The 23,297-nt window shown below is 38.9% G+C and overlaps 1 protein-coding gene across 15 annotated transcripts in view; it reads right to left on the bottom strand.

Annotated features, from left to right (window-relative positions):
• The window catches only part of CNTN6 (contactin 6), a 143,702-nt gene that overhangs the window by 35,731 nt on the left and 84,674 nt on the right, over nucleotides 1–23,297 (bottom strand). For 5 of the 15 annotated variants that reach the window (XM_080605768.1, XM_080605769.1, XM_080605770.1 and 2 more), the window contains 6 exons: nucleotides 19,363–19,566; nucleotides 17,830–17,932; nucleotides 9,608–9,792; nucleotides 6,981–7,117; nucleotides 3,576–3,705; nucleotides 2,462–2,612 (listed from right to left, as the gene is read on the bottom strand). In XM_080605768.1, the coding sequence (XP_080461894.1) occupies nucleotides 2,462–2,612; nucleotides 3,576–3,705; nucleotides 6,981–7,117; nucleotides 9,608–9,792; nucleotides 17,830–17,932; nucleotides 19,363–19,566 (910 nt within the window). Of the gene's footprint in view, nucleotides 1–2,461; nucleotides 2,613–3,575; nucleotides 3,706–6,980; nucleotides 7,118–9,607; nucleotides 9,793–9,948; nucleotides 10,089–17,829; nucleotides 17,981–19,362; nucleotides 19,567–23,297 lie in introns of those variants that run through there. The other 10 variants (XM_080605772.1, XM_080605773.1, XM_080605775.1 and 7 more) reach the window with 9 other exon arrangements.

The raw sequence follows: 23,297 nt of genomic DNA on the forward strand, positions 1-23,297 counted from the left end.
TAGAAAGTATTTCATGGTGCCTTTATTAATAAGATGGATAGTCTATTAATTAACTTTTCCTAGTTAGCACATCTATATTTACACACTTAAACTGACATTAATATAAAGCAGTGTTATGTGATATTAATAGCTCAGAGGTTCAGGGACAGCAGTAACTATGCATGCATGACCATCATAAACTATTATCACAAGTGAAAGGAAGAAGGTGAAAAAGAACGAACACCCTTTTTCCCTTAGGGTGAAATAGGTCTACTTGCACTATTTCTGTAACAAAAGATTGAATTTGTCCAAATCATTCTCAGGAAGCTATGTGGTTTGACTTATTTTGCAGTATGTCCATCACTGTTTTGCTCTCAGAACCCTAAGGGACTGATATTTCCTTTTTTTTTTTTCCAGCATATATAGCCCAACCAGATTTTATAAACATAGAAAAGGAATCCACATAGACTATAAATGCTGCATAATGAAATGTGAGCAGATATAAGGAAAGCTTTAGTTAAAACAGCGCATCTGTATGGTACATGTCAGGATTTAATCATACATACAGAAAGACAGAGCAGGTTCTTTCTTTTTTATGAGCAAAGATATGTGATTTTAGTACTTTAATTAGCTGTGAAGAGAAATTACAGCCACACAGATCCTCATTTCATTTCTGCTTTCTATCAAAGATCTCTGGAAAAAATACCGTATAGATGATTTATTTTCTCTTCTTTAAAACTGTGGCATTATCTATTTTGTCATTTAATAATCAAAAAGCCTCATAAATTCTACTCCGCACCAGTGGACACACTGGTAATATTGTTTTGCGCATGGAGTGTTTAAAACCCCTTGCATTTGCCTCAGTGCAAATCTTGCTCCTTTTGTTTGCTTTTGCTCAGCAGCAGAAGGCCTTCTGGGATGCTCAAAAATTACAGCATGCTTATAATTGTTAGTAAATTAATACAGAAGTACAAGTAAATATGGCACGCAGTATGTAAATATTTTATTTTTTTTTATAAGCAGATCAGATGGGGAATACCATGGTGCTGGAACTAGCAAGGTCTAGGCTTAATTCAGTTATTTGAAATGCAAGTTCTAGATGGTGCTCTTCTTGCTCCTGTACTCAATGTCAGAGCTCTCCCATGGCAAGCTGCATAATGGGAATGTTTTCTGTGTCCTATAGGGGTTGCATACAATAGGAATGAATAGGCTTCTTTTGTGGAACAGACCATACAAACAAAATGCAAATAAAAGATTTGACTGAGCACTAGTTGGGAAAATATTTTTAGTTAATACCTGAGCAGTTAAATAGAAAATAAAACTGGCATTATTGACAGGATGGAAAAAATCAATGGAAAGTTCTCTACAGACTCTGGCACAGATTGCTTACCCATAGCTTTGTTTTACTGCAACTACCTATGTGAAATACCTCTTTCTCAGCTTTGCATTTTCCACATCTACTCAAATTTACTTTTATTAACAATGTATACAACTTCAACATGAGATAGGAAACTGTTTCTTTGGGTCACATTTTTAGATAAGGGTGTTTTAATGAAATATAAAAATTTTAATTCTTATGTCACACAAACATATCCTTGAGCAACTAGTGTTATATGCAAAATCAGGGTGTTTGATTTCCAGACCTTTATGAATTACTGATTCTGTTTTCAGTCTTTGCAAATGGGATAAAACAGCATTGCTGTTATATTCATGAACTGAAAGAGATAAAAAATTACAGTTCTTAGATGCTTGTCCATTTCACTCATCTACCAGCATTTCTACATGGAAATAATATCATGGTTACACACTGTTTACCGTTCACAACTTACATTAAAAGCAAGTTATTGACTTAAGTTAGTGCTTTCCTGTGTAACTGGCATTGGCATATAGTACTAAGCATAGTTTGTGGCAACCCACAAATAAGCTATCAGCCATGTTAGACCCAATGTCAGTAAAGTTCTGCCTAAGACCATGCAACTACACATTGGTTGGTGAGGGAGCATACTGGCATATTGGTCCAGTGGCTAAAACCTGCCTAAACAGAGAAGACAGGGGATCTGTAGGGTGATTTTTATATGGGTTATTGTACAACCTGTACAGCTGCTAAGCAATTATGCTGCAGCCTGAGGGTATATTCCACTTCTCTGAAGCCTCCACTGATGTCTCCTACATGAAGCTGATTCACTCAGGCTTTGCATGTGGTAAACAGTCAGCTCTGATAGTATTGCAGAGAATTAACTGTTGATGAACACGAGCTTATGTATCATACAATTACCCGAGTGTATTCAGTTTGTCTTTGTTCTCAATCAGCTTTATAGCTGCGGAACTGTATGGCCACTGCTAAAGAAGAGCAGGCCTCTGGCATCAAAGTTTTCTGTCAATGAGCTGTCAAAAGCAATACTAAGTCAGCTGTGTTTCGGTGATGTTTAAATGATATTAAAACAGAACACCCAACAATACAGCAACTGGTTTATTACAGTACCTTTTGTTCTGCCGCAGCACCTCTGAGCCCTTTCTCCAGTTAATAACTGCTCTGGGAGAAGCACTTGGTTTACAACCAATTGTAACTTCACCTCCAACTTGAACGATGGAGATTTTTTTCACGGGATTTTTTGAAAAATCAGGGGCTGCAGCTAAAAATAAAGAGCAGAATGGTATGCAGTTGACAAGTTATTAAATGAACTAGCTAATTTCTGAGTAACGTAGTAGGTGAATCCAATAATTGCTTTGCTTTTAAGCTTTCTTCGAGAGTAGATGTATCAAATGTGAAAAATATATTTAAATACCAAAGCACAGAATTCATTGAGTCTCATTTATGCTGCTGTTCCTAAAGTCTCCAGTCACACAATCCTTCCTCAGGATTCTCTGCAGGCTGGGAGAAGGGGTCTATCTGCAGAGAAGGAGGTTCCTGAGCAAAGCTACAACAGCAGCATAAATACTTTTCTGATCCTAGCCACAGGTATTCATCTGCAGAGTTTAGAGCATGTATTTACAATTTATCAATAATTTTCTCTTCATCAACTGACTCAAAGTGTATGCACAGATGTGCAGTATTTTATGGGAAAATTCTCCTTAAGAACTACAACAGTGAGGTACTCCTTAAGTCAGTGTTTTAGCACTTTCAGCAGTACTTGGCTGTAGAACAACCTTTATATTTGCATATTGATAGTGGAACACTTATATGAAAAATTTCTATTTTATGTGCTTCTCTGGTAATCGTTTAGATTATTTGTTGTATGTTATTTACTTTTATATACACATTTGCCACATTCTTTAATGTAAGAACTATTTTTCCCACTTCCTGAAATGATTTTTAAAACTTCAAAATAGCTATTAATAACTCAAAATATTAAGGGAAAAATAGTATTCTTTAAACTTGAGTGCATGTAAAAAAAAGACTACAAATGGGATTAGGATTTTCCCCCCCAAACCAGCCATGAAATCCAAAAACTTCCCACATGGCTCTTGAAGCACAAAGAAATAAGAACGTGCTTGAACTGCCAGGTGGAAATTAATCTAGTTATTTCTTAATTTCAAATTTTTGAAAGCAGTGTCCTACTATAATCAGTATCTTCATTTTAATGACATTTACTCACCTATCACCCGCAACTCGGCATTAGCATAAATAGTATCATACTTGTTTTCTGCTACACATTGATACAGGCCCGAGTCTGACATATTCAGCACCGGTATGGTAAGAGTTCCATTGTCTATTTGGATTCTCTCCTGATAAAAGAAAAACAAACAAAAAACATTGACAGAGCCAATAAATGTACAATCCCAAAGATTTTTGGTATCATGCCGATAATTCAGAAGTGGAAATATATTTTTGGAAGTCACGTAGACAAACGCATCAGAATTACAATGCATACATCAGTTATGATGGACGTGTTTTCAGACCCTAACTCTTCAAAGCTTTTCAAGGCACATGAGGCTGAGTCACTGCCTTGGGCAGGTATGCCCAGATGTTCCAGCTGTGGCATGTGTTTGCCTGCTTCGCCGAGCTGTGAACCTGGGTATGCTTCACCATGAAACAGACAGAAGCAGCTACCGGAGGGCAGGCACGGACTGCACCACGCTGGAAACCTGGAGCATCCTCCATATGGCTCCCGAGAAGCAGCACCTGCAGCCCTCTCCAGGGGCACGATGAGGCATGGTTTACCCTCCTCTTCTATTAGACAAATCTAACAATAATAATTGAAGATAATCAGAAAAGCTCCGCGGGAGACAGAGGTGTTCAAATAACTAAAGTTTAAAATGTCATCACATCCACATGTAACAGAAAAATGATCCACTGAAAGTTCTGCTGAAGCCAACGCTTAAAATCCTATTGGAAACCCACAGGTAACTGTTGAAGTCAGAAAACCACGTTCTTCATGGCTTGAATTTGTATTCACCATATATGGCTTTGGTGTAATTCTGCTGAAATAGAGGAAACTGCACAGTATGTAAATTTGGACCAAAGCTTTTTTTGTGTGTACTAAAAGGAGTTTTATTTGCTTTATCTTAAGAAATAAAGAATGTTTCATGTTGCATAACTTTAATCCAAATATTTTGCAAATTAGCCATTATTAGCTTCTGGAGACAATCATAGCTCCATAGCAAAGCATAACACTGAGAAGTAGGAGAGAATATGTTCTCCAAAACAGACTGGCGTGGAAGAAAACCACAACAGGGAATTCCATCACCAAGTGCACGCCTGAAAAAGGATATTACTATTATTATTAAGCTACATCTTTAGTCTGACTCTATTGCCTCTGAAACAGTAAGAGGAACATATGTTGTTACAGTAAATAGTACAGTCCTTTGCAGAACACCTGTAAGCACCTAAAACATTTGTGATCTGCTGAATGCGCACAGCCCAACTTGCTAAGCTGCCACAGGTAAGCCCTTTGCATCCCTGTCAGGGAATTTCTTTTGGTGTACTGAAGGGAAGAGAGTCGCCTACTGAGCCAAGGAACTGTTTTTCAGTACTCTGGCTTTTCCTTGGAGGTCTCCCAACCAAAAACTGACCCAGTCCAACCTTGTTTAGCTTGGAAATTTGATGAGCATAGCCTGTGGTTATATGGCTGGTACATTGCAAACTAATTAACAACATTACATTACTTATCTACTGTTAATTTTTTAAGGCTCTTGCTACAGATATATTCCACATACTTAGTTTTACCTTCAGGTTGTTTACTATCCTTTTGGTGCCCCCCCCCCCTTTTTTTTTTTTTTTTTTACAAACTTCCTTTGAATACAAAACCCTGTTCTGAAGCAACGCTCACACTTCATACACATGCCAAATTCCCCACGATTCTCAGCTGGCTCTTTTGAGCTACATAGACAAAGAGAAGAATAAAGCACACCATGTACACAGGCAGGAATAGTGCAGAGATGACCAACTAGGTGGCCAGGGAGAAAAGGTTTGACAGAGAGCAGACAATATCCTTAGAATAAGTCCCAAGGTGGAAAGCGTCTGGGAGGTATTCTTGCCATGATATTTCCAACAGGCAGGGTGCTGTGACAGACTTAATATTTTATTATACCTTCCTTGTACTTTCAGCTCCAAAATATCCATTTTGTCCACTGAGCAATAACATTCTGCATTTTGTTGCCTGAAGTATTCCATTTACAATACACCATAAGTACTGTGAAAGTGTTGGTTGAAAATGTTTCCATAGAGTGTTTTATCCTTTTTTTATTGAAACGATGCAATTGAAGAGCAACAGACTCTAAATATCACTGCCTTCAAAAAGAGAAACCAGATAATCTTGCTTAGGGACAGGTGACAATATGAGTAAAACTCCTGGGTTTTGAAAAATTGCAATCGAAGTAAATTCTAGCTAGCCTTCTCAGACACTATTTGAGCTCTGTTTAGGACTAATCCAGAAGAAAATCATAAGGAAGACTGGACCTTTCTCCCATTGTTTCAAATATACACTAGTGAATCAAACAAGTGCCGGTTTTGCAACCCAGCAGGTGTTAATTTATCCCATATGTTTTGGAAGTGCTTCTGTATAATGTTCCTGCTAGATGGAAATTAATCACGGTATTATTGTTTTCATACCAGTAAAAATGCATTACAGATAAGCGATGCCATTTTACACCCAATAGATGCTGCATAGATGCCTAATTAGAAGGGAAACTTGGCCTCAGCAGTACATAAACATTGAATCCTGCCACAGAAGACTTGAAGACGAACGTGCCAAAGCTTGGCCACCACAAAAGAATAATTACACTGCCCTGAAAGAGCCAAAGCCAAGTTCTCAAAGACCTAATGGCATAAGTAGCTGATCTGATTTCTTAAGTGTTTGAACTCCATTTGACTTCCCCTCTTGTACCCCACTCCTACCTCTCCATTACTTCTCTCCACTGTGGTCCTTTCTTTGTCCTTTAAGTGAGATTTTTCACTTGTTCTCCATTTCCTTATAACTTTATATGGTTTCCTTAGGTCTATTATTCCTCTACATAGTGCCAGATAAATATTAAACTCAATATTAACTGATTTTCAGATCTAATTCAGTTAAAGAATTAACATAGCATAAAAATGGCCATACTGCATCAGACCAAAGGTCCATTCAGCCTACGGGTTAAAAGCAGAAACCACAGAAAAGTGTAGGTTAACAGGCTGACCAGATTGCTCTGAAATACTCTTCCACAGTCAATTGGCATCCTACTGACTTCCCAAACTACAGACTGTCTACAGATGTGTTCTCTGTTTCGGGACAGACTCTTCTTTCACCAACTGTAATAGCTATTTTTAAACCCACCCATATTATTGTCATGTCTTGTAGCACTCAGATGCTCTGTAAGAAATCATAACTGACAATACTATACATTTCCAATGTATATGAATTCAAAGTACTGAGGCTTTGTGTCGCAAAGAGTTTGTGCTATTTATTTTCATATGTTAAGCATAATAAATTTATGAAAAAGGTAGTATTGTAAAGTGAACACTGCGACTAAACCCTGTAAAACCAAGATGAACAAGATAGCTAACAAGACAGGAACCTTACCTCTGATGTGAGAGGCTGGCCATTTTTTAACCAGCTGTAGGAAGGGCTTGGTTTTCCTTTTGCCTTACATTCCCAAAACAAACTGTCATAGAGAGACAGAAAGGCATTTTGGATTTTTTTATCCCATTCAGGGAGTGCTGAAAAGAATATGCAAGCCATTTTAAGCAGGAGAAATGATTTTGCTGGAGTTATACTACCATTAATTAATGAACTGACAAAAGCTAATTAGCATTTGACCAACACATTCATAATATATTGCAAGTGAATTCCACATAACAAATCTTTTAGCACTGAACTTCAAGACTAACTTGGGAAGCGGTCAGGAAATTCAGTTAACTATTATTCAGTTTTATGGCCAAGATTTGCAGAAGCAGTTATTTTAGATGGCTGAAATTCTGGGCATGCTTTCTGAAAGCAATGAGGCCCCTACTTTCTGAAAGATAGTCATCTTCTCCAGGTTCTTTGATCTGTGTACCAAAAGGAGAAATATTCAAGTTATTAGTCAGTAGTTAATCAAAATCACAGATACCAAGTGCTACCCCTCTGTTTCACTCACACACCTGAGACCAGGGTTTCCAAGCATATGTTGAAAGCAAGAAGTAACTTACAACAAGTACTACACGAAGGAATTAGTGTTATTCAGAACAGCTTCTGAACATTTGTGGCACATTAACAAATTCATTGCTGCATAAAAGCAAAATTTGCAAAAAAATCACACACAAGTTCTGTAAACACACAACTAAACGCTGAAGGATGGAGCTGCGCAGGAACTAGGATGAAGCAGACCAACGTTTTAAATAGTTGTCAATATATAGGTGAATGAGACCTAGGCAGAATGACTAACAACCACTTGGCTTTGGGATACACCAAAGCCACTTGAAAGCAAGGTACTGGCTTTCATCTCTGTCTAGGATATGTGGTTGGTGTCTGAGAATCCTGTGAAAGACTTTTTGCTGGGTTATTAAGTCAACTCTGCAGACTCCATGTGTGTGAGTGTGTATAAACACACTGTTCTTATAGACAATAATGTCATTTTAGGAAGAGAATTGTTACCCTTTGAGACAGCTGAACAAGGTACTAAAAAACCTCCCTCCACAGCATGACCCTAGGGGATAGCTCATGACTGTGGCCAAAACAAAGCACCCTGTGCTGGTTCAACATTAAATTACTACAATGCCAACAACCTGTTTCAAAGAACAGGAAAGTATATGGGATAAATCCCCCATGCTTAAGTGATTCCAATTATGTGTCATCTTCATTGCCCTCTGAGCCTGAGACACGGATCTAGATACCACACAAAACAGCAGCCAGTGCCCAAGAAACTACTTCCTAGAGACGAGCTGCCTACACAGCAAGCAAAACCACAGCAGCACAGAAATTAAGAGGAAGTAAATTAAGTAGGCAATATGCCAACCCATTCCTAATATGATAAAACCTTGTGCAAACGCTTCACAAGTGCTGTTTTATATATTTCACTACGAACTATTAATTAATTTACAAAGCACAATAAATAAGCACATTGTTTCAAATCACATTAACTGATCATAATTTTGTAATTGCTTATGCTGTTATCAATCATGCACAGGTAATCTACTGAACTTAATTTTAATGGAACTGCTTGATTGACATTCTGTGAAAATTAGTGGGCAATGAAAACAAGAATAACCCCCATAAAAGCAAAGAAATAAACATTCAAAGCAACAGCAGACTGCTCTGTTCCTGACATAGATCTTGATCTTAGCCAGGGCTGCAGGAGACTGGTAGTTTAGCAAAGCCTGTATTATTTCATGAGAAGAGAGTTCCTTAGAAACAAAAACTTGCCAAGGTCTGAACAGATATTAGTTATAGACTTATAGTCTAGCTCTCTGTACTTGTCGTCTTACTGCTATATTTTATTTTCCCTTATTTTGAAAGATTTATAAGGCAACAAAAGGATCTCCAGATCTCTTATGTCCAATACGTTACTTTCTGTGGTTATTAAGAATGGGACTAAACAGCATATAATTCACCTTGGCTATAATGGAGCATCATGTGTGACATGGATCATAGGAAATTAACATGTAGAAAGGGAAGAGAAATGAGAGAACAGTTTCACGGGTGTATTATTCCCCATTTTGGGAGAGGAGGAAAGAATGAGAGGCAGGAAGATGAGTTTCCCCAGTTTTGCCCTCATTTGTTTATGGAGCAACAAGGTTCAGCTAGAATAAAAGGTGAATAAAAGGTGAAAATCTTTTACACATATGAACCAAAATCTCAAGAATCCTTCCCTAATCTGCATCTGGGCCAGCACAGCTTTATGCTGCTGTGAGCTGTTGAGAGTAAATCGCTGCCTGCCGTTAATGTTTCATGTAAATGTACCAGGGATTTTTCTGCCTTGTATTAACCTTTACAACTTCATCACGGCACAGCCCACATTTTCAATCTGAGTTTTAATGCAAAATATCTTTATTTGCTGAGGATGTAATTCAGTGAAGGTCACTGCAGACCTCCAATCATTTTTTAATCAGCTTAACCTGAACTACATTTCATATTTCCAGTAAGGGGCTAATAGACTTGATATACAAAATATATCTGAACACTATCAAGCTCTGAAAAAAATAAATGAAGAAATTAATCCATCTGCTTACCATAGACAAATAATTGACCTCTTGCAATGTTTCTTCCTCGAATGTTTCCTGCAACGCATTCATAAAAACCTTCATCTTCTTGCTGAACATCCGGGATTTCAAGAACTCCTTTAGTTTGGTCATGTTTGATTTTCTTTGTCAGTGACTTTCCATCAGACCTCTTCCAGCTAATACTAGGGACTGGACTAAATAATTACATTTTATTAGAGAAAAAGAGAGCAATTGTTATAGCAGAAAAGATGACGTGAAATTCTTTTTTAAAATATTCTGTATAAAAGGAATCATTTCAGTTTCTAGGAGTGACATACAGAGGTTCATAAGACTGAGGTTTTATAACTCACCTAACTTATTTAGGGGCACAAGTCCAACTGTGGGGTGAAGTCCTCAATCAACTTTGATTGCTCGTAAAGCCAATTTGGATTTTGCCCACAGTAACTCTGAGGGTCCAATCCTGCCTTTTAACACTTACAGTGAAGGGACAACTCTGGAAGTCCAAATAAACACCACAGAAGCACTGAATTATTGACGGGTTTTCAGAGCAAACAAGTTCCCTCTGGCAATAAAGGTATTTTCACACCTCAAAATAGGAAACATTGGACAAGAATTCAAAGGAGCTAAAAAGAACAATAAATCTAAGTATAAAAAATGGGATCCAGGGTAGAGAAGGGCAGGAAGACAGCTGAGCAAGGAAATGGAAATTATGAGATGTTGAGGCTGAAAGGAGATAGAGACAAAAGAATATTTCTTATTTCATGTTTTCATAGCTTTCTATCATTTTCATTTATATTTGGATCAATGTATTCTATATGATAAAAAATAGTCAAGTGTGAAGAAGGCTATAAATACTTCTTGGATTTCTGGTAATATCGCAAACCATACAAGCCTCGCTTTCATGATCTATTATGTCACCAGAACGCTTTGAAATATTAATAGTCTTGGATTTCACAGTTGCTTTCTGTTACTGAAAACTACAGTAAGCTCCTTTTTCTAAGCAGGCGAGCAGTTACACTTCGAACAGCTTCTTACAGAGGCTTTGACTAAATGCTGCCCACTTTCCCATTGGAAGTAACATCAATAGCAAACAGTTGGTTCTAAACTTCAAAGATAACTATCATGGAAAGCAGAAGCGTGTATTGCCCTTGCCTGCCGGTCCCTAAGGTCTCCAGCCTGCAGCGCTGATGTACAAAGCATTTACTCCTTTTTAGCAGAGACAATAACGGCTGTCAGTTCAGGTGTAGCTCCCGCATTTTGAGGCTGCGTGCCCATGATGATTATGAGACCAACCGAAACCAGAAGGGCACGGACCAGAAGCGCAGGCACTTGGCAAATTATGTGGATTGAGCAACTGGCCTGATGTTAACCAGCTGCAAACACACAGCCACCAGAAAGAGACTATGTGCAGGGCAATTCACAGCTGGACCACTCTGATGTACAAGGAATAGCAATGCCATAAAGTGTGCCTTGTCGTGCATTTAAGCTCATAGACAGAACGGGTGCACATGAGAGACTCTGCCACAGAAGCTCAGCTGGGCAAGGGAGCCCCCAGCAGTCCTTCCTCTGCTCCTTAAAATGGAAAAAAAGTCAGTCCTGAGGCCACAGACTTAACCAAGGGATCTCTAACAGCTATTTACACAGCATAATAATTTCTCTAGCTACCTCATTTTCCATCATAACTGAACCGCCTGTGAAAGTGGTTTGTAACTATCTGCAATATGTTTCAGACTCTGGAGTTAGCTCTGCACTGATGTGTGTGTGTATATTGATATACACACAAATTCTGACTCTCATATGACCCCTCCAAAACAGCTGAACAATTTACACACCTGAGAGACTGGGATGTGTCAGACAGCATTAGCCAGCAGAGGAGCTGGAAAGAACAGATTTTATTCTTGCTTCCCATTTTGATTCAAGACCTATATATGGTGGTTTAAATCCTCAATCTTTTTGGTCAATAGTAGTTGCCATCACCACCGCCATTTGTCCTTCACTATGAGACTAGAACCTATATGAGACGCAAACTTGTTTAATATTATTTCCTGCTAGGAACTTTAGGGGGACTAAACTGTGTCAAATACACTGGTCCACCCACTAATAGGCACTGCCTTCCCACCAAACCTTACGTGACATTACTCATGCAAAATGTCTCCAAACCAAATTACTTTATAGATATTTAAAAGAACACAGCTCTTGTGCAGAACAGGTCTGTCCCACTGCTGCTGTGATCAAGTCAGGAAAACAGCCAGAAGTATTCTGCAGGCTTGCGATAGATTGACACAGACCGTTGATGACATGCAGGAAGAGTGTGGCTGGCTTTAAAATGCTATAGCATATTAAATAATTGGTGTATAGTTACTGTATAATGGAATCCTGCAGCACCCAGAATGCCAGAAGCATTTGACTGCTTACTTTAAAGGCACCTCTTTTTTTTTTTTTTAAATAAGAAACAGATTAAAGGAAGCTAACAGTTACGTTGGAGAAGACAGACAATTAGATGCATTCACTTATGCCCTGCTACCTGAAAATGTTTCATCTAAATATTTTGTATTCTATTAGGTTTATTTCTTACTACTGGCTCTGCATGCAGGAAGCCTGACTGACACCAAGGCCAGAGGCAGGGCTCTACGGAAAAAGGCCCCTTCTGTCAACTTGTCAAGTTTACCAAGGCTGGCATTGAAACTGCTGTCCTGTTTTCCTTCTCCTCACCAGATACTTATAATGATATCCTTGGGGATGTTTCAAGGCAAACTCTCCTTCTTGTTTGCCCCATCCTAACTAACAGGAGCGAAGGAAATGCACTGCCTCTGACGCTAACTGCGGCAAGATGACAAAACTGAGTCTGGGTTATCGGCTTTACCGTATTTAAATGCATACTTGCAATAAATACTTCACAGCACTTTGCTCTTCAGAGGATGCTTGCACCAAGTGGCCTCGTTTTATCAAAAGAGGGAATTCATTTGTCAAGAGAGCAGCTCCTCACCAGCCCGAGGTACGGGTTCAACGAGCAGGCTGCAGGAGGATCCAGAGCTCAGCCCCATGCCACCACCCACAGCAGGGCCTCTGACATCATGGGGGAGTTTAAAAGGTCTGCACTTCTTCATTGCCTTTGCTGATACCTTCTCACCTTGGGCTTTCCAGCATCTTTAATTATCATTTTGCAGAAGGCAGTTTGTTGGCAGAAACTAACATTCCAATGTTAGTTTACATTTTTATCACAAAATCTCTTAACACAACTATCACAGCAAGCCATACAAAACCTTTCACGGTAAAAGAAAACGAATGGCTTTAAAGAGACTGAACATAGAATTTACTTTAATGATTTATTATTATTATTTTTTAAATGAACAAATTGATGCTTTAGGTATTTGTAATCTTGTAGGTAAATGTATGCAAAGTTTAGTTTAATAAACACAGCCTTGTGAACTTCTGCAGAGTTATGTTGCATAATCATCCTATTGAAGGCCAGCACCTGACATTCCTACACAGACTAGTATCTTCCCATACAGATTTGGGGCACTCCTGAAACTTGTGGGTCTTTCTTTCTAGTTACTAAAATAACCTGATTAGAATAGGTAATTGCTTGGGGCTAAGAAGTTTTTGAATATCTAAACAATGAGAAAACTTTTCAAATTTATTACACTTCACAGACAAGTCTTGCTCTCACCTGAGTAAATAAAACAGTGCATAAATATGAGTGTCTTTGTACATAAATCTGTAGTTTATTTGAAACCTTCAAAGCACCTAGAAGTACTGAGCTCAGCTACTAATTTAATTTATACTCTACCATACAGACAGCAGAATCACAAAACCATAAGTTACTAACTTGGAAAGAAAAGGAGATGGAAAATATTTTTTGGTTGGTGACAAGTCTTGTCACACTGAACATCAAATTAATTCATCTGCAGCACTACACCCCACACAGAGATGAAGGTCCCACCCTTTTGCAGCAAACGCTCAGCTGATGCATCGCACCTGGGCCACCTCTTCGCTCTGTGCATCTGAGGACACCTCACGATAAAATTAAATCCCAGCTTCAATAATGAAGTCTATGCCTAGTTAAACAACTGTCACAGAGCTGAGGTATGAAAACTGCTATCGTGTCGGCATCAACTACTGACACCAGGAAGAATTAGGAACCAAGGGGCCTAATAATTAAAGTACTCAGACTCCTAATCATCCTGATATATTACTTGGGAAACACCAGAGAGGTAAAATTCTCTGAAACCTGATATTGCCTTTCATTCTGCTCTGGCCACAAGCCATTCACGTTCATGTAAGAGGATCTTGCAGAGCTGCTTGCTCATCCCTTAAGGTACAAATACTAAGATACTTGTTCTATCAGAAATGTGGGCTGAAAGTAGCAAACCACTTAAGGCAGAAAAACTGATTCATACATATCATTTGGAATTCTGTAATTGATACTTCTACAGCCTCCTGCATAAAATCTTGAAGAATATACTAGAGTAACCATCTAATGAAGAAGTGAAGCCTGGTGCTTTTATGTAACTTCAGTAAAGATGGTTATTTGGAACCCTCTCGTGGCTGTGTAATTACCTACTTTAACTCTAGAAAAACTTCTCTGAATACATTTAGAGAAGGAAGAATTAACATCTTCCCCTGGAAAAAAAAATATTCTGGGTTAAAAGAAATCCTGGTTTATACTATTTATATGTGCCCTTTACAGCCTCAGTTGGCAATATCACATCTCCAGGGATTCTGAGAATCTTAGAAATAAAACACAAGCACAGCTTAATAAATATGTGCATCAGATATGGAAACTACTTCACTTATTTTCACTTCAGAAACTATTCCTATTTGCACAACAGAAAGGTTATTTTGGAAGAAATCGATAGAAAAGTACAGTAACTCAACTGAACATATCTGTAAGCAACTCTTTCCATCATACTCAGTCCCCTAAGACACAGCAAACAATAATTTAGATATATTGCATGATTAATATAGCTTGATCCAAAACATGACTTAATATTAGCTTAGTATTAAACACTGCCAACATAATAAATATTAGTGCAGAACACAAAGTCTCATCTCTTCTATTAAATTGCCACAGGCTGCCATATTTGAAATAGTCACATTAGTATTTCATTTTTCAGTTTTCCCTTTTCAAAGAATTAAATTGTATATTTTTTTGGTCTAAATTCATAGAACCATAGAATGGTTTGGATTGGAAGGGACCTTCGAGATCATCCAGTTCCAACCCCTGCCATGGACAGGACACCTCCCACCAGACCAGGTGGCTCGGAGCCCCATCCAGCCTGGCCTTGGGCACTTCCCAATGACTGGGAGAAACTTCCACGGATTCTCCATGCTGATCACCATATAGATGCATGCTACTTACACTCCTTTTTGCCCAGTCATATTTCCATCACAGTGAGGACTAACTTGCTTTTCAAAAGCTTCTCCATTATTTGGGGTCTGTTTTGCAGGATTTGGAGGAGAGCTGGCCCAAGCACTGTGGGATCCATGCCTTCAAACCCTCTTCCCAGGGATAAACACTGACTCTTTGCCCTGTCATGTCATTTTCCCCCCATTTATTTCAAAAAAAAAAAAAAAAGCAAGGGCTTATAACTACACTAGAAGACAATTTGGATGAATCAGTTATGATATTTTCATGTAAAATGCATGAAGAGAGCTTTGCAACAGATTGAAATGGGAGGGACCATAAATGCTTCTTGATAGCAAGAGTCCAGTAAACCTCGAGCTCTCAAAAAGCTTCCACAGGAGGTACATGGAATGTACCTACACCTCTGTGCGTTCTGTAGTCTGGCTGGAAGGTACTTCTCAGTTAAGTGGCTTTGAGTTCCCCCAGGTAAAAAGGTCTTAAAACTCAGCCCTTAGTCTGGCCTCTTGTACATGTGTTTAAATGTGGAAGTGATTTTTTGAGCAACGTCCAAGAGGCATGATTTGCTGTTCCATATAGAAGAGAGATGCTATTTCTCTAAATACCATGAAAGTACTTTCATTTAAGACTTCTGGAGACCAAAACCACAGCAGGTTGCCTATAATCTGCCTCAGATGTGAAAGATTTCTGTTATTCATGGTGCAGAAGCAGTAGCAGCTGAAAGCATTGTCTGAACCAGTGGACTAACAGTATGAATATAGAAAATTATGGATAATGGGAAAGCAGTTCTGAAATCCAAGAGAGATAATAACCGTTAGTGCTTGTGGCAGATCAGAGGTATAGCTCAACAAATGTTGAGCTGAATTGATTTTAACATAAACAGACAATAGTAGAGGCTAGAGTTTTAGTGGAATTTAGGCATCTAAAGGTGCAGATGGCCACACTGCTGCACTTATATGTGCCTAACTACAGTTGTAAACAGCTGGAGGTAGGAAACAGATTTAACAATACCACTAATCACCTAAATACCTTTAAAAAGCCGGCCTTACCTAATAAGTGAAGAGTATTTCACCTGTAATCTGTTTCTCTTGGTTTATTCACATACAAATGTCAGTTCTAAAATACTTGCTCACTGATTTAAAATGTGGTTCAAGGCTCTGTTCAGAGACAAAAGACTGGAAACAGTCCTGTACAGTAGGAGACATCTAACCTATCCAAAGAATCTGGAGAGGAGAAATTTAACCGCTCCTCTCAAGAGCCTTTACTTACACACAGCACCCCTCCAGAATGTATACATTAGACTATGTACACAGGAACAGAATGATATAAAAAAATGTGGAAAAGATTTCTGCACTTGGATCACTAGTATTTACTTAGTAAAACTCCAGGGAAGTATACCAGCACTTGTTTCAGCTGCCATCCTACACATGGAGAAATGTATATTAAAGCTGTGTTAACCCTCTCAGCCCTTCCATTTTCTAGGCACAGCATTAGTAGGTACTGTGTACCTACACATATAGTATGTACTGTGCTTGCTGAGATATTTCATTATCTACATGTCCTTTCAGACCACCTTCCTCCTTCCCCCCAAAGGTTCTTAAAATGTTAATGCATCAGGCAAGCTTTGACATGACCTGTCTTTACCCCTTCATTAAGAAGGCAGTGTTTTGTACATATTTACTGGTTTTGAAATGCTTTTATGTAGTCAATATAGCTCTGTTAAAAGCTTTCCATGCAACAGATGGAAATATGAAATGACAACTTGAGATGTAAAGCCTGCACTGACTCACACACAATTAAAGAGGTATTTAAAGAGAAGTAGCTTGACAGTATTTGGAAAGGAAAATCAGCTTTAGCAGGACTGTTCCAGTCTGGTACTTGTTTGGGGCCAAAAAATATCATATTCCTTTGAATATGACTGTAGAAATATTCTCCCTCCTAAAATAAAAATTAGCCCTGAGATTAGTTTATATACAAATCTCATCTGTACGGAAAGGCCATTTCCCATCTTTTTAACTTTATTTATTTTTTTTTACTTCTCAGCATAGGTTCCAGAGGAACATTTGATTAATTTGTGCTGTCTACAAGTCAGGCTTTTAACCCCTGGGAAAGCTCTAAACACTTTAAAAGCTTACAGCCTTAAAAAGGATTGTCAAAGTGAACTTAAACTAAATAGAGGTCAACAACCAAAGGTTATTTTAGATTTTCAATGGAAAACGCACACTTACTGGAAAAACTAGTTTTCATAGGCTAGTTACACTTACTCAGTTAGCCACCTGCTCTTTGAATAGAGCATCCCTTTTTTGTTTGAGCACCCTACTGCTTCTGTAGATGAGTACACCAGTGTAAGCAGCCCAGGCACAATATACACCAGGTTTTAGTCAGGACTACTGTTAGGGCTTCCCAAGGCCCCTCAACATCTCTTTCGAGAAAAGGGTGCTGAGAGCCACACTAGACCCATTCTAGACAGTTTCCAGACCCATTCCAGCCTATTTCCTGAAATTCCATTCTTTAAGGTACCACACAAAAACATACTCATGTTGTGATGCAGACCTGATGTACATGTGCAGCTAGGTCAATGAATGCTGTGAACTGCAGTCTTGGTCTCACCCCAGAGAAAACTCAGGGGATTTAGCCTTTATTCTTCTCACCCCTCCCTCCATCTACAACCAAGTGAGCTTCAGTTCTGCTATTGCCTTCTCATTTCCTTGGGAACACATCACACAGAAACAAACCAAAATAAGTTTAAAAACATTTCACATTCATATTCTGACCAAAACACTCTACCTGCCAGTTAGAAGAAATGTTATTTCTCACTGTACAACAGTGTTAGAACCCACATTTTAATAAAAACCAAGAATCTTACTTTCCAAGGGCAAAGCATTCCAGTTTAACAGATGAACCCTTCGCTGCATATGTTGTTTCTGGAAAACGTACTTCAATCTTTGGTTCATACTCCCCCATCACACCTGTTGAACATCAAAACAGCTAGCACTCCAGTTGAGCCTCAGACCTGTCTAGTACAACAGAATTTCAGTGTAAAAGAAAGGATGTCATTAATACTGTTAGAGCCTTATGTTCCACCCATGGAAATCAACATGATGTCTATGGAGTAGCCTTAGGGTTTCTGGGTGGTATCCAACCTTATGCTGAAAGCTTACGTGAAATGTGTAAGCTCTTTGAGCATTTGAGAATTGAAGCACATAACTTTATACAAGTTCTGAATGTGCAAATTTGGTATTTGTGCATTAACATTTCAGTGAGGATTTAGGGTTCAGACCTCTTGTTAGCTGTTAATAGCCAGTGCCTATGACATTGGTCACTAAGTGGTCAGTTGTCAGGACACAAGGTAGTTCTGAGTGCAAGAGAAAAATCTGGGTTCTCTGTGTCCAAAATAATTACAGAACACAAAGCTCCTTAACACAGCCAAGTGGAAACTCCAGGCTTGAGTAAAGCTGATGTAATTGGATGTAATGATCACATTCAAAAATCTCAAACATCTGATACACCACAGATTATCCAGTATCAGCTTAGGACATTTGATCTTGCAACAGGTATGGGATTGCTTTAAAAATATATTTTTTTTAGCTGAAATTCTGAAGTGTACATGAACCTCTTAGTACAACTCATTGAAACAAGAATGACGAATACAAATCAGATTCTCCCTCTGTGTCCTAGCCCAGATCCCACACAGAAAATGAATGATTCCTATTTTACGTTAACAGGGACCCAGCTAATATTCCATGTGCTATTTTCCAGTTCCCTGGAGACTGCATGTTTAGTACCCAATCCAGGGGCTACCGGAGTGAACAGGAGAAGATTAAGACTAACAAGTGAGAAAAAGAATAAAGAAGTATGATAAGGAAGAAAACACGCAGAAGAGATCTGAAGCATTTATGATCTGTTTGTACAAAATAATTAACTTTTGAGCTTTGGAAATTATACTTTGTTGCAGGTGACCTGACGGAATAAAACAGCGGTCTCTTGCCAAAAGTTTTGTTTATAAAACTACTGTGCATTATTGAGTATTACAAACATAACGCTGAACAGGCTTTTCTTACTATTTGTCACTGATGCTTTGCAAACAGTGCAAGTATATTGAAATTGAGGTGAGCAAACTTATAAAACCAACTTTGTGTAATGCTTTCCCAGGTAGAAGTACGTGCTTCTCAATGTGAGCATTTAATTCGAAGCATTGCTAAAGGTATGTGTGTGTGTGCAGGTGAGTTTCTCACCTTAACAACTCACTTTCAACAGCTTTCTAGATTTGATATCTGAGCTAAACCTAGATTATAAATTCAGAAAGCTTTACCATATTTAAACCTCAATACAGGCGGCAGTTACAGCTAACTGGAGCTGGATGAGTTATAGCCTTGTGCTGCATACCAGGATAGCTTACCATCGCTGCGGAGAATGAGGGGAGTGGGTGGCCCCTGCACACTTTGCTCTGCATCGGAGTTGGTCACAACGCAGGTGTAATTGCCCACGTCCGAGGGCTCTACTTTAGTGATGTAGAGATTTCCTGTTTTTTGGGAAACAAAGCGCCGACTATCCTCCCGAACATACAAGGGATTATTGTTGAAGATCCACGCATAGGACAAGTCTGGAAAACACCAGATACACATCATGTATCCTTTCCAGCACTGCTTGCTTCCTTTTAGCATTTAAGTGCAATATTGCCAGCTGAAAGAGCGAGTCAGTTACAGCACAGACCACAGGGGATGCACAAATTAGCACAGGCAAGATAAGCATTGCTTCAGCTTTAAACTCATTTCAAGCCACTTCAGAAGGTCACAGAAGTTTTTGTCCCCTGCTACTTTCCATTTTCCTGCTTCAGCCTATTTTTAAGTAGGAATGGCAGTGCTGCAATGCCATGAGAAGGCTGGTTTAGTAAATAATTTCTATTTATAGCACTTTCCCTCTGAACATCAGGAGCCAACTGCTGATCACACAGTGTTACGGCTCCTTTCTCCACTCTGCATATGGAAAAAAGAAACAGGTAACAGAGCTTTATCATCAGATTCTCGGGGAGGGGAAGAACTCAGCTGCAGACAAATATTTTGGAGATTAATATTTGCTCCCATTGCACATTTGTTCCCTTCTTCTCCAGCTTTCTCATTTTCCACACTTGCATCTGCTCTGCGCTTCTTAACTAGCCCTTTTATGCCACCTTCTTCCGTAGTGTTTCATGCTGCATACCTTGATAAGTACCTCTATAATCTCGCCAGTTTATTTTACTTGACTAACCCACCCTGACAGGGCAGAACTCTGAGTTTACCATCCAAGGACACTGCTCCTCAGAAGGGCCAAGCCCGCTGTGCTGCCAGGGGTACCCCAGGCTTCCTGTGTACCCCACTCCCTGGCCGCTCCGCGTGGCTGCCAGCACCCGGTGCGGCATTCAGCAGGCTGCATGACTGAAATTCTGTCTTAACAAGGCGCAGTAAATCAGAAGTTTCAAAATCTACCAGTTTAGCTCCCCTTAATTAAATGTATAATTCATAAGCTAACAGCACTCTGCCAACAGCTTCATTTTTACACATTTCCCCCATCAACAATACCATTTGAAAAAGATTATTTACATTTCTTTCCCCTCCTTCAGTTGCAACATGGGTACAGTATGGTAGTAAGTCTGCAAACTCCAGTAGTTTTGTGGAGTTTTACGTTATCTTCTAACATTTTAGGTCTCTCATTAGAAATGACATGTCTCCAGGGAGCAATCAATGACACTCTATATACTTGGCTAAATCCTGTAATAGGCTCTGTTTTACTACAGCCTAATGCAAAGGTTTTTTGATGTACTGTACACCCAGAAGATGCAACAGTTGTTCCTAAAGTAGTGTAATACAATACACGTGTGTACATGTGTTTAAGCACAGGAAAGAAAAGCACCATGTTTTTGCATTCACATGCCCAAGGTACCTGGATAAGCATCTATTCTTTATAGATATCAAGTTCTGGAGACCAGGGGGGCTTGCCATAGGGTGAATCAGCCTGTAGAGACAAGTGATGTAGCTATATCCTGACAGGTCTTCCAGACGCATATTGCATTATATACTGGAAACTCTTCCATGCAACAAAACCGCTCTGAGTGATTGAACCACTGATAGCTGGACACCCATCGGACTTTCATGACAGGGTAGCCCAAGTAATTCAAAACTGAAGGTAACTAACAAGTGGGGGAAAAGAGTAAAAATGAATTTGACAGTTCCCTTCCCAAAGTCCTGTTCTGGTGCTGGCACTTAGAGGGCTGAGGAAAGCACTGACCCACTGCAACAGGGCGCCATGAAAGACTTCTAAATCATCCTATGCTATGCAATCCAAATCTAGATTCCTGCCATAGGACCTGGTGGTACAGCTAAATTTTCCATGTAGGATAAGTTATATGAACCCTAATAAAATCCACTGAAGCCAGCTTTATGCTAGATAGAGCTTCTTCATGAGGTTGGTCTATGAATTAATGGGTGAAAGAGAGCCAGTCCTTGTCTCATGATTCCAGCTCAGTTTGAAGTCGAATAAATCAGGTTTGTAGCAGACCTACTAAATGAGCAAAAAAAAGGAGTACAAGGCCCATGCCATCACTTGTGGGGTCACATTCATTTGCATAAGTAAATCAGCAGCTGGGAAGAGTCTGGTGAAAGTAACACTGAACAGAAGGTAGCAGAGGCATAGAAGAGAAATTTTTAAAAGGAGATAGTTGCCTGCTAATGAAGTCTAGCTAAAATGAACTTGAAAATTACTGCCACCAGCTATTTCAGTGAAGAACAAAATGTTACCTTTAAGCTTACTTTGCTTTCCATTTAGCCACAGGATTTTTGAAAAACAGTACTGTTGAGTTCACACTCCAATGTCCTCATCAGTCCCAGAACCGTTGAATTTTAGAGGCCACTATGAAAAGGCCTCAGCAAAAGTCTTGCAAAAATCTTAGCCATTATCAGCACCAATGATTTGTTTTTCTTTTTCCATTTCATTTTTTCTTTGTGCATTGCCCTGTATGTCTGCAACTTTTCCTCTGGGGTAACTGCTTCTTATATGATGTTGAAAATGAATCAACACGCCTGAAGTAAGGGAATACAAGTTTTTCTATAAGAGACCAATTAGTCCAATTGTTCTTTTCACTATAGTTAACCTGTGAAGTTTCAGAAAGGTAGGGTATGTAGATGTGTAGAAGGGAAAAAATAGGTTGGGGAAGGAAGGCCTTCTAGAGGCTCTTGCTTAAGATTAGTTTCTTCTGCAATATGTGAGGTTTATTTTTTCCCCCTTCACAAATGAAGCAGAAAACATTTCACTGGACCATACAATTAGCCAGTCCTTTCCTCATGTGCTAAAGCCATGTAAGTATATTTACCTATACCCCACTGTGCTTGAAAGGAATGAAAATGAGCTCTTATGGCATCATTCATCCTTGATACAAGTGTCTTAGAAAATGGCTTTTGCTACCCTGAAACGAATACACATACTCCAAAGCTTAGGTTAGATTATGCAAAAGACACTTGGCAAACATTGTTACTCCTTGTTATGCCTCATCTAGGACTTATTTGTGCCAAAATTAGTGTAAAGGTTCCCTGATCACAGGTGCTGCTGTGTGCAATGACAGACATGTTGGAGCAATTTAAAGTCAGTCCCTGCTCAGTAGTACTTTAAGTAAGGGCCAAATAAGTAGAATTCTCCCTCTCCCCCTTTCTTTAACTTGTTCCAAAGGCAGAAAGAGAACAGAGTATGACACCCTTAGGTTACAAAAAATTCCGCTAACCTTATGACAGCATTATACCCAAAGAACCCCCATTTCCTGGGCCTACAGATAATGGCAGAATGTAATGTTCATAGCACTGTAAAATTTCAAGATTTTTGTTCATAAAACTGTAATGAAGGAGAATTAAGTATTATTGTTATAGTTTCTACCTTCAATTTTTTAATTTAACACCTATGTTAGCCTCAGAGATGAGCTTAGAAAACATTAATCACCTTCAGGTAATTAATTTTTTTAATTCTGTCTAGCTACTGCCTAATAAATATCATGCTGTAGCTCCTTTTCACATGTATAGCTGATTGGTCTCAGCCCAAATTAACATATTTAAGCTCTGAACGCCGGAAAGTGTTTACTCTCTCTAGACAGTGATCCCAGTGCTATTATTGACTGTGGAAGAAGATGCCTTGGAGTGCACAGCACTGCCTTTACTTCAAAGGGCCTACATGTCAGTGAAAGGATAATTACAGCAACATAGACTTCATTATGCATATGACAGAGCATAGGTTTGTGGTGTTTTGCCCCCTTTTTTTTTATTAGTGCTGTTATCCTAGCTTTTTTTATTATTATTTTTTTTTTTTTTCAGTGCA

Source organism: Anser brachyrhynchus (genome assembly GCF_964034855.1).
Source record: "Anser brachyrhynchus genome assembly, chromosome: 10".
Classification (NCBI taxonomy): domain Eukaryota; kingdom Metazoa; phylum Chordata; class Aves; order Anseriformes; family Anatidae; genus Anser; species Anser brachyrhynchus.